We start from the raw sequence: 12,206 nt of genomic DNA on the forward strand, positions 1-12,206 counted from the left end.
AACAATAGGGAGTCGCACCCTTGCCATTTCGATGAAACAATGGTAGGGAGGTAGTCATCGGACGATGCATCCGCTAACATGGCAAAGATTAGCGGGGCATAGGGGATCTAGGATTTTTTTATTTTCTAAAAAAAATTAGGTTGTGGGCTTGGGCTTGTGTAACATTGGGTTTGGGTTTTGTAAATAGATTTTGCCATTGGGCTTGTAAGAAGGACTTGTTCATTTTTTAATTTATCTATTTTGTTTGTTTTTCTCTAGGCCGGATAAAATTGGCCTGTTATACTAATGATTAATTAATCTTAGCTATCCATGTGGTACTAGTACATTTACTAACATTTACCTATGTATTGCTTATGGCCCGTAACAACATTCTTGGAGCTATAATAATATATATTAAACAATAAAAATAATAATTGTTTGAGCTTTAAAGTGTTGCACAGAGTGGTGCAAACAGCATTGTTAGTGCCGTAAAAAAGTTAACAATTTAATTTTGTAGTTGTAAGACTTATTACAATTCTAAGAAAGAATACAAGTTTGAATTTGTCGATTGAGTCTTAGTTTGATTGGTATAAGCATTGTTGTTAATATAGAAAGACGTGAGATCGAATGCGCTTCAAAGGGAAAAAGAGGAGTTTCATGGGAAAAAGTTGAGAGGACTTATTGGTGAGTGGAGCATTACTTGAATTCCATGTTGAATTCTTCAAACATCAATACTCAATATACAGTGAGTGGAGTATTACTTAAATTTCATGTTGTGGTTAAAGGGTAAGAGGACTTATCGGTGAGTGGACATAAGTAGGAGAGAGGGTAAAGCTATAACGTTGTAGAATCATGGAGAGAGCAATCTTTGCTTCCGTGGTTGCGAAAGTCATACCGACACAAGATCGAGGTCCCAATCCGAAAGGAAAAAATGCAGCAGCATTGTAATTAGTAGCTTTGGCAACTCCTTTGGCGAATCTCTCTGGTTTAAAAAGATGCACGTCATCTCCCCATAATTGAGGGCTACAATGAAATGCAATACTTGCAATCTGAAGATCTATATTTGCAGGCAAGACTAGCTTTCCCAAGCGAACTTCTTTTTCAACTTTTCTCATCATGCCACTTGGTTGGCTATACAATCTTAGAGTTTCATTAATGATCATGGTCATCTGTCAAAATTAAAATATGTCAGATGTATTAAATGCACTTTATTCATCGTAATTGATTACGATAGTATATGTTATATTGAAATGACTAGACAAATTGCTTACAATTTTAAGTTTGGCAATGCCTTCGGGATATGGATTTTGGTTACCAAATATGTCAATCACCTCTCCTCTTGCTTTCTCTTGCCAATCTCCATGGATTGCTATAAGCAAGATAGTCCAAGCAAGTAAGAAATTGACAGTTTCCTGTCCAGCAAAGTAGAATGTTTTGCATTCATCTACCAAATCTTCCATTGAAAGCATGCTTTTGTCATTCAAATCATGATAGGCATTCACTAGCAATCCTAAAAAATCATTTCCAAAGCCATCAACTTCTCCACTCACAAATTTGTTTTCCCTTTTCTTAACAATCTCCAGCACACAATCGTGTATTCCTTTTTCGAGTTTCTCTGACTCAAGTAAATCAGCAGTTTTCCAAATTTTGCTGTAAAAAACAAAAGTCAGCTCTATACATGGAACAAACAAAGATAGTGGCATAGTGCCATACATTTTTCATGGCAAAATTTTGGATTGATTAAACTTTAGAGGGTGGCAACTAGTCATTAAATATAGTGGCAAATTACTTGCATTGATTAAACCTAGACAACCCACCCTCTCTAATAATATAAAATTAAGGTTTAGAGGCAACATACTTGATGAAAGGAATTTTAGTCTTGAAAATATTTCGGCCCAAAATGATTGACAACTTCTTCAACCTATAAAAAATCTTCTCTCCTTCCAAGTACTTGCTGCCAAAAGCTGTTCTTGATATCACTTCTGAAGTCAACAATCTAAATTCATGGAACACTTCGATTCCTTTGCCTTCTTGACCTTTCCACTTTTTCATCATTGTCTCAACGCTAGCAATTATTGTTGGAGTCATGTTCTGCCCAAAAAATAGTTTAATCTTAAGTACCAAAGGAACAGTATAAGATTTGCCAAAATTTATGGTCTAATGGGTTATGGTTGGATGCTTTACCTTTAAGCTTTCTCCATGGAAAGCGTAATTGGCCAACTTTCGATGCTTTGCCCATTTTTCGCCCTCAATGAACACAATCCCATTCCCTAGGAGCTTCCTACCATAAATTGTAGCCGTTCTTTTTGGAAAAGCTTTTTCATTATTTTTCAAAACCTCTTTGGCTAGTTCAGGTTCTGAAATCACCAGTTCAGCTCGAACACCGTTCCAATAAAGAAAATTCTTCCCTAATCACATAAAATACAAAAGGGTTGATCTTTTTTTAGAACTAAAATTTAGAAATCATAGTGAAAACATGCATGGAATCTTACCATATTTGTTGATCCAGGTGTAAATATGTGGCTGCACTTTGGGAAATGTCGAAACCATTTTCAAATCGAGTTTTAGAAAATGGGAATCGATTTTAAAAACGAAAACGGGAGTCGCCACCAATCTTTTTAGGTGTGATTGGATCACCTTTAAAACATTTTGTTTTAAAATCATTAGTTTTGGTCCACGAAATAAAAGAACGGGTTCGGGAGTCGGTTACGTACGAGGAAGGATTAGCACCCTCGTAATGCCCAAAAATTGGTACCTAATTGATTATCAAATGTCTTTAATGTCGAAAGAAAAAAAAATTTAAGATGTAGTCCATTTTAAAATATTTTAACTTTGAAAATTGGGATTCACTAGCGTCAAAATATTGACATTAAGTTATCCCTTTTTTGAAATTCCTATCTCGAAACAGCAAAACGCTATATCCAATAAGTTAGGACATATTGCTTTGAAATTCCAAGATAGTGGCTTGCATTTAGAAAACCTCTAAAAAAACTTAGAAGGGTACTTAATTATTCGAATTCAACGAGAAAAGTGGAAACCCAATAAGTTAGGGCACTGCTTTCTCGAAATTTCCAAACACCAAGCATTGCCTTATTTGCAAAAAATCTTATTTCGAAGTAACAAATAAATGAATAAAACAAATAAAAGATAATAACGAATAAGCTAGGAAATATTCGAGATTAAAAAACTAGTAATAAATAAACAATCATTATGTAAGACTAAAGAATGATAGTATAGTGAAGATAATAATAATATTAATAGTAATAATACAAGTAAAAATTTTGGAATGATGTGTGAAATTATATATATGTATGTGAATATATAGATAAGTAAACAATATATATAGTGAGTGAAGAGTAAAAGGTAAAATAAGTGTATTTAAAGAGTAATGGGTAAAAATATAATAATAGTGTAATAGTAGTAATAACGTAATAGTATTAGAAATATACGATATATAATATTGAAGGTAAATACATAATATATACATATTAGAAATAATCATAATATTAGAAACAACTATTAATAATACTACATAAATAGATATATATTAGTAGCATATACATGATATAGTTAAAAATATATAAAGTAAGATAATATGGGAAATAAAAAATATATATAAACGATATAATATTAGGGCATATGCAAAACAATAAAATACAATATTAAAAGATAAAGATATATATATATATATATATATAAATGTATACATAATATAATATTAAAATATTTACATGGTATATACATAATAATGTAAAAATAAACTATTAGTAATATTATAAATATATACATATAGTAGTAATAATAATATAAAGGTATTTCATATAAACATGTATGCACGTGAAAAAAAAAAAAAAAGAAAAATAATAATTACAAAAGTATGAAATCAAAATAATATGTAGAAACATGTTTATTCTAAAAGAATAACTGAAACTTAATTGAGAGAAGAAACAAAATCCAAAAGATAACTTACAAGTAAAACAAATTATTGAAACAGAATTTTGGGCTAAAATTAATTGCGTATAAATGTCCGAGATCTAATATTAAAAATGCCCCAAATCTTAAAATACCGCGCAAAGGGGGTAAATTGAAATAGCACACAGACTGCAAGGCCAATTTAAAATAATATAAAAAACTTAAATATGGCCCGATTGAAGGCTAAGACAAAGGAGGGGACCAATTGCGTAAATTACCCAATTAAAGGTAACATGCATAGTCCCAAGCAAAAAAGCTGATTCCACTCCCCCCATGCTACTTTGTTTTATTATTAATCAAAACCACTCTCCATGCTATTTTGTTTTATTGTTAATTAAAACTACTTCCCCATACTATTTTGTTTTATTGTTAATTAAAACTACTTCCTCATACCATTTTGTTTTATTATAAATTAAAACCATACTTTATTTTATTTTTTTATCAAAAAAAACTTTTTTTTAAAAAAAAACAACAAAAAAAGAGTTAAAACATCACCCTACCACCCTACATTCATTTTTCAAAATAAAGAGAAGGCTCTCAACTCTCTCAACCCTTCCCCTCCTCCGGTCATCGGACAGGCCATCAACCGTCATGCCGGTCACCGGCCACCGACGGCGGCGCCGCCGTCCATGGTGGCCGAAAAATCTTTCGAGGCCTTTTTTCGCTTCTCTTCTCGAGTAGAGCCCGGATTTGGGGTTAAAACGACCCAAAACCTTCAAAAATTAATGAGAAGCACCCTAGAACTTAAGAATCCATTCGGTTTCCGGCCACCGATCTTTGGCGGTGGCTTCCTCGATCGTCCACGATGTTGGAAAACTGAACACCGGTAAGTTCCTTCCCTCTTTCCCTTTTTTATATTTTTTTGCAAGTTTTTTTTTGTTAAAAATATTTGTAAAATAGATAAAACGAACGAATAAAAAAAAGATCAAAAAAATAAATAAATAAAAATAAGGACAAACACCTTTTGAACTTGTTTTCTCCTTTTGATTTCTCCCAAAAATCTCTGTAATACAATCCCCTCTAATACAATCTTTTCTCTCCAAAATACCATCCATTCCCCCTGGCACAAGGAACATAGGGCTTTTATATAGCCCAAAATCCAAAGAAACAATACAAAGAATTTTATTTTTTGGTGTTTTTATTTGCTGTCCTTTTTTTTGTCTTCTTTTGCAGGTATAGAGTGGTGGAGGCAAGTGGTGTGCTGGTGGCAGACAACTGGTAGTGGCGTAGGTGGCCAAGGTGGGGTGACGGCTAGGGTTCATCACCACTTTTCTTTGCTAAAAATTGCTTAGGTTTGGGTAGTTCTAATTTGGGCTAGTTTTGGGTATTGGGTTTGGGTAGGTTTAGTTATTGTAATTGGGTTGTTTTGATTTTTGGGCTGTTTAACATTGTAAATGGACTTGGAATTTGGTTATGTGGATTTTATTTTTTGCTTGTTTGCTTGGGCCAAAAATTGGCCATTACAGCTGCCCCTCTTTGCTCATTGTCATGTAATGAGAATGGAGCAAAGACTCCAAAATGGCCAATTTTTCTTAGTCTCGCCGAATTTTAATTTCTTGGTACTTGATCTTCTTTAAATGGCCTCTTGACGGCTTCAATTTGCTTCACTGCAACTCAGGAAGGCGATATCTGCTATCTTTGATCTGCCCCCCGTCTACTACAGAGACACCAAATCTATTATCTATGATCTGATCCCCGTCTAATACAGAGACGCCAAATTTGCTTCTTCAATCTACTCATTGCAAACTCATGACTGTTATGCTGATATCTTCGATCTGCTCTCCGTCGAACACAGAAACGCCAAATCTGCTTCTTCGATTTGTTCCCTGACAATACAGAGATGCCAAATCATCTTAGATTTGCTTTAACGTAAGCACGTGAAAGCCAAATCAACTATGATTCGATTTGCTCCTTGTAAGCATAAGGATGCCAAACCATCTTGGATTCGCTTCAGCATAAACATCCGAAGGCGAGATCTGCTATGTGTCTGCTCTCCATCAAAGTGAAGATGCCAAACTTTGATTCGTTCTCTGACAATACAGAGACGACAAATCATCTTAGATTTGCTTCATCGAAAACATGTGAAAGCCAAATCAGCTATATCTTCAATCTGTTTTCTGCCGAATACAGAGAGATAAGATCTGTCATCTTGGATCTGCTTCAGCGTAAACATCTGAGGGTAAGATCTGCTATGTGTCTACCTTCCATCAAAGTGGAAATACCAGACTTCGATTTGTTTTCTGACAATACAGAGACGACAAATCATCTTAGATTTGCTTCATCGAAAACACGTGAAAGCCAAATCAGCTATATCTTCGATCTGTTCCCTGCCGAATACAGAGAGATAAGATCTGTCATCTTGGATCTGCTTGGCAGTAAACATCCGAGGTGAGATCGCTATGTGTCCGCCTTCCATCAAGGTGGAAATGCCAGACTTTGATTTGTTCTCTGACAATACAGAGATGACAAATCATCTTAGATTTGCTTCATCGTAAACCGTGAAAGCCAAATCAGCTATATCTTCAATCTGCTCCCTGCCGAATACAGAGAGATAAGATCTGTCATCTTGGATCTGCTTCAGCGTAAATATCTGAAGGCAAGATCTGCTATGTGTCTGCCTTCCATCAAAGTGGAAATGCCAGACTTCGATTTGTTCTCTGACAATACAGAGACGACAAATCATCTTAGATTTGTTGCAACATAAATACGTGAAAGCCAAATTAGCTATGTCTTCGATTTGTTCCTTGTAAACACAAGGATGCCAAACCATCTTGGATCCGCTTCAGCATAAACATCTGAAGGTCAGATCTGCTATGTGTCTGCTCTCCATCAAAGTGAAGATGCCAAACTTCGATTCGTTCTCTGACAATACAGAGACGGCAAATCATCTTAGATTTGCTTCATCGTAAACACGTGAAAGCCAAATTAACTATATCTTCGATATACTCCCCACCGAATATAGAGAGATAAGATCTGTCATCTTAGATCTGCCCCGATGAAGGTCAGATCTGCTATGCCGTAACCTATTACCCTACTGTTTTGGGTTTTAAAGTGCGCCATCTCCGATAACCTTTCTTTTCTCAAAGCTTCATTCACACTCAGCCTGTAGGCCTGTACCCTTCCTCCAATGCTACGATCCACTGAGGATGTTTGTAAAACAATCTTTTCTTAAAATTGAATCATTGATTTTGTTCATTTTCCCTTTAGACTGGACGAAAGAAATTCCTCGAGTTCCTTCATCCTTTACTTATGTGAATTTCTCGAACAATTGTCTTATTTTAGTTTCTTGTATTGTCTAGAAATTTCAGAGTAATACGTAAAACTTCGTTTGTAAACATATTTAGTTCATCTATCATTATTTCAATGCAACATGGAAGATGAATAAATCTTTAAGAATAATTGGATTTGAATGAATTAAGAAGAAAGAATACAAAGGAAATTAATTTGAAGGCCTATCTTTAGGAAGGAGTAGAATCTAAAGATGGAAAACAAGATAGAAGTTAGATCCTCTAGATATCACCGCTTGAGTGCCTATACACCAGCTCCATGAAGTCTTTCTTGAGTTCAAAATGTGTTTAAAAAATCCCAAGTACTCTGTTGATGTCCCAATTTGTAGCATTCTTCGCTCTTTGTAACAAGATCACTGTGTACTCTTCAAAATTTGAGCTGCCCTTTCAGGTTTTCAACTCAGAACCTTTTTGGTCACAAGGTGCCCTTTGCGGGTTTTCACCTTGGCCTCTCAGTTTTTGATTTTTTTTTTCAAGGCGCCCTTTGCGGGTTTTCACCTTAGATTCTCTTCTTCTTTAGACAAAGTATTTTTAAGCGAGTCCGAAGTTCACCGGATTAGGTAAACTTTTCCCATCCATTTCGCTAAGATCAATGCACCATCGAGAAAGCTTTCTTCACGACATCGGCCCTTCCCAATTCGGCATCCATTTTCCTCTAAAATCCTTTTGAATAGGAAGGATCTTTTTCAGTACAAGGTCTCCCTCATGGAATTCTCTTGGTCGAACTTTCTTGTCATAAGCTCGCATCATTCGCTTCTGACACATCTGACCATGTCGAATGGCTTTTAGCCTTTTTTCTTCAATCAAGTTCAACTGGTCATACCGGGGTTGAACCCACTCAGCTTCATCTAACTTTACTTCTGTCAAAATTCGAAGAGAAGGTATTTCTACTTCAATAGGTAATATTGCTTCCATCCCATAGACTAACGAGAATGGAGTTGCCCCAGTAGAGGTTCTGACAGATGTTCGGTAGGCTAAGAGTGCAAATGGCAACTTTTCATGCCAATCTCTATACGTCTCAGTCATCTTCCCCACTATTTTCTTAATATTCTTGTTGGTGGCCTCCACTGCCCCATTTATTTTTGGACGATAAGGGGAAAAATTATGATGCTTGATCTTGAACTGGTCGCAAACCTCTGCTATCGTTTTGTTGTTTAGGTTCAATGCATTGTCGGATATGATCTTCTCAGGCATTCCATACGACAAATGATCTCTTTCTTCAAGAATCGACTCACAGCTGACTTAGTAACATTCGCATAAGAAGCAGCCTCTACCCATTTTGTGAAGTAGCTAATTACTACAAAGATAAACCGATGTCTATTTGAAGCTCTCGGTGATATTGGTCCAATAACATCCATGCCCCACATGGAAAAGGGCCATGGAGAAGTCATAACATGTAAAGGTGAAGGTGGTACATGAATTTTATCCCCATAAATCTGGCACTTATGGTATTTCTTGGTGTAACTGATGCAATCCTCTTCCATAGTGGTCCAATAATAGCCAAACCTCATGATTTACCTTGCCATCGTGAACCTATTTGCATGCATCCCGCATACACCTTCGTGAACTTCTTCTAGAATTAACTTAGCTTCCACAGCATCGACACATCTCAAAAGTACTTGGTCTTTTCGTCTTTTGTACAGGATATCTCTATCTAAAACATAGTCGCAAGCTAACCTCCTCAAGGTTCGTTTGTCATTTTCACTGGCCTGTTCAGGGTATTTACGATCTCTCACGTATCGCAATATATCTTGATACCAGGGGTTATTGTCATTTCCCTCCCTCTCAATGTTACAACAATGAGCTGGAGCTTCATAAACACTCATTTGAATTGGCTTCATTTCTTCTTCTTTATTTTCCTTGATCATTGAAGCCAAGGTTGCTAAAGCATCTGTCATCTGATTTTTGTCTCGTGGGAGATAATTGAAGGTGATGCTATCAAATTCCTCAAGTAACCCCAAAAACTACCTTTCGATAACTAATCAATTTAAGGTCTCTTGTCTCCCATTCACCTCTAAGCTGATAAATAACCAACGCCGAATCCCCATATACTTCTAGAGTTTTTATACCTCGCTCTATAGCTGCTTGAAGTCCCATGATGCATGCTTCATATTCAGTCATATTGTTTGCGCAATCAAAGTCCAACTTGCATATAAAAGGATAATGATCACCATTTGAAGATACCAAGACTGCCCCAATTCCATTTTCGAGTGCATTAGAAGCCTCATCAAAATTGAGCCTCCAAGAAGAATTTTTAGTCATTGCTATACACATCAACTCCTCATTTAGAAAATCGAAGTTTAGTGGCTCATAATCCTCTAGAGCCCTACTAGCCAAGAAGTCCGCTACCGCACTTCCTTTTATAGCCTTCTGACTTATGTAGACTATATCAAACTCCGAAAGTAAAATTTGTCATCTCGCCATTCTCCCATTTAGAGCTGTTGACTCCATCATGTATTTCAACGGATCAAGTTTTGAGATGAGCCAAGTGGTATGGTATAGCATGTACTGTCTTAATCTCCGAGTTGTCCAAATCAGCGCACAACACAACTTTTCGATTGGTGAATATCTCATCTCACAGTCAGTGAACTTCTTACTGAGATAATAAATTGCCTTCTCCTTTTTCCCTGACTCATCATGCTGGCCAAGCACACATCCCATAGAATTACTGAACACTGATAAGTACAATATTAATGGTTTATCTGGGCTAGGTAGAGATAATACCGGAGCATTCAACAAATACTGCTTGACCTTTTCAAAAGCACTCTGGCATTCCCCATCCCAAATACCTTGATTGTGCTTTCTGAGGAGGCGAAAGATATGATCACATTTCTCGGTTAGTTGTGAAATGAACCGAGTAATGTAATTCAACCTTCCTAGGAATCCTCGAACTTCTTTCTGAGTACATGGTGGAGGTAATTCTCGTATGGCTTTGACCTTGTCTGAGTCGACTTCAATTCCTTTTTCACTGACTACGAAGCCTAACAACTTTTTGGATCTAGCTCCGAAGGTACATTTTGCTGGATTGAGCTTCAGCTGAAATTTTCTCAACCTTACAAACAATCTCCTCAAGACCTCAATATGCTCTTTTTCCGTACGCGACTTGGCAATTATATCATCAACGTATACCTCGATATCCTTATGCATCATGTCATGGAACAAGTTCACTACGGCCCTTTGGTACGTTGCCCCTGTGTTTTTTAGTCCAAATGGCATTACTTTGTAGCAAAAGGTACTCCACAAGGTTATAAAGGTGGTTTTATTCATGTCCTCTGGATGCATCTTTATCTGGTTGTATCCTGAGAAACTATCTATAAAGGAGAACAATGAATATCCCGCTGTGTTATCTACTAAAGTGTCAACGTGGGGTAAAGGAAAATTATCTTTTGGGCTTGCTTTGTTCAAGTCTCTGTAATCAACAAACATTCGTACTTTTCCATCCTTCTTGGGGACTGGCACAATGTTAGCTACCCATTCGGAGTACTTCACTTCTTGCAAGAATCCTGCATCAAACTGTTTCTTGACTTCATCCTTTATCTTCAAAACAATATCTGGCATCATTCTTCGCAACTTCTGTTGGACTGGCTTACAATCTTGTCTTATCAGAAGACGATGTACCACAATGTCAGTGCTCAATCCAGGCATATCCTGATATGACCAGGCGAAGATATCCTTGAACTCTCGAAACAACTCAATTAGACCATGCCTTGTGTCCACGCCAATTAGGGTTCCAATTTTCAACTCCTTCCCTTCCTCTAGGGTTATATTCTCTATTGCCTCTTTCTCATGTGGCATGATTTGTTTCTCCTCCTACTTAACCATTCTTAACAGATCGAGAGATACGTCACAATCCTGAACATCTTCAAAATCCTGAGGTTCCTCTAAACACATGTCTTGCTCGCCAGAGAAATTAAGAGCTGTAGTATCAGCGCTCATATCATTGATATCTAGGGACCTGTGGGGGTATGAAAGAATATACAAAGAATGAATGAATCAAAGAATGATTGTTTATGTACTATGAATAAAAGAATAAGAATTGCTAGAATTTGAAGGAATATTGGTCGATAAAAATAGAACGATACTCGTTTAAATTGATAAAAAGTTATGTTTTATTTAAATAATTATAGATGAACATAAGCCTATTTCACTAATATAATCTTACTACTCCTAGGCCCTAGAGTAACAGACATGTTTTGAGAATTACTCGGAAAAATTCCTAAAGACTACAGGAAGGTCTTCCGCAGTCCAATTATTCAGAGAACTCCCCGGTTCGTAAGGGCGAATGCCCTCGAGGCTTCCTTGCTCCAATCCTTCATTGTGTACAGAATTAACTTGATGACTTTCCTTTATCAGCAATCCTCCTGATTTGAAGGATTTGGATATAGGTGGGAATGTCATCAGTTCCCACTCCGCTTCTCTTCCATTCAAACGAGCCTTTCTTCTCGCTTGGCGCTTCTCTATTTCCTGCCTCTTGTGCTTGTAGTCTGGAGTGAAGCCCAAGCCAAAACGGTCCTTCTTCTCAATCAATTTTGGGATTTGAACCTCTTCTTGCAACTGTCTTCCCAGCCCTTTTCCTGGCAATGCTCCTTTCCCCATCATCATTTGTAGGGCCATCCTCGTGGCTCTAGACATTTTGGGTACCGGCACTTTGCTTCCCTCCAAAATAAAGGTGGCATTAATGACCTCTAAAGAGCAGAAAGAACATTCAATAGCCTCTTCATTTGCCTTAACATAAGGGCCCTTGCTGGTAACTGCCGCTATGATGTCCTCTTCCGCATTGATGGTTATTAAGCGACCATCCATCACTAACTTTAATTTTTGGTGCAATGAAGAGGCCTTTGCTCTTTGCCGAGTGTATCCATGGTCTCCCCAATAAACAATTGTAGGAGGGCTTGATATCCATCACTAGGAAATCAACTTCATACGTATTCGGCCCAATCTCCAAAGGGATGTCGATTCGCCCCATTA

At 36.9% G+C, this 12,206-nt stretch overlaps 1 protein-coding gene across 1 annotated transcript; it reads right to left on the reverse strand.

The window, feature by feature from the left end:
- Positions 1 to 758: 758 nt before the first annotated feature.
- LOC108475202 (cytochrome P450 CYP749A22-like) lies at positions 759 to 11,852 on the reverse strand. Its single transcript, XM_017777187.1, has 5 exons — positions 11,525 to 11,852; positions 2,164 to 2,387; positions 1,931 to 2,070; positions 1,251 to 1,629; positions 759 to 1,148 (listed from the first exon to the last, which is right to left on the reverse strand). Exons 1-5 carry the CDS (start codon positions 11,850 to 11,852, stop codon positions 759 to 761), a joined length of 1,461 nt encoding a protein of 486 aa, XP_017632676.1.
- Positions 11,853 to 12,206: the final 354 nt, after the last annotated feature.

The sequence above is a fragment of the Gossypium arboreum genome, chromosome 3 (assembly GCF_025698485.1).
Source record: "Gossypium arboreum isolate Shixiya-1 chromosome 3, ASM2569848v2, whole genome shotgun sequence".
Lineage (NCBI taxonomy): Eukaryota > Viridiplantae > Streptophyta > Magnoliopsida > Malvales > Malvaceae > Gossypium > Gossypium arboreum.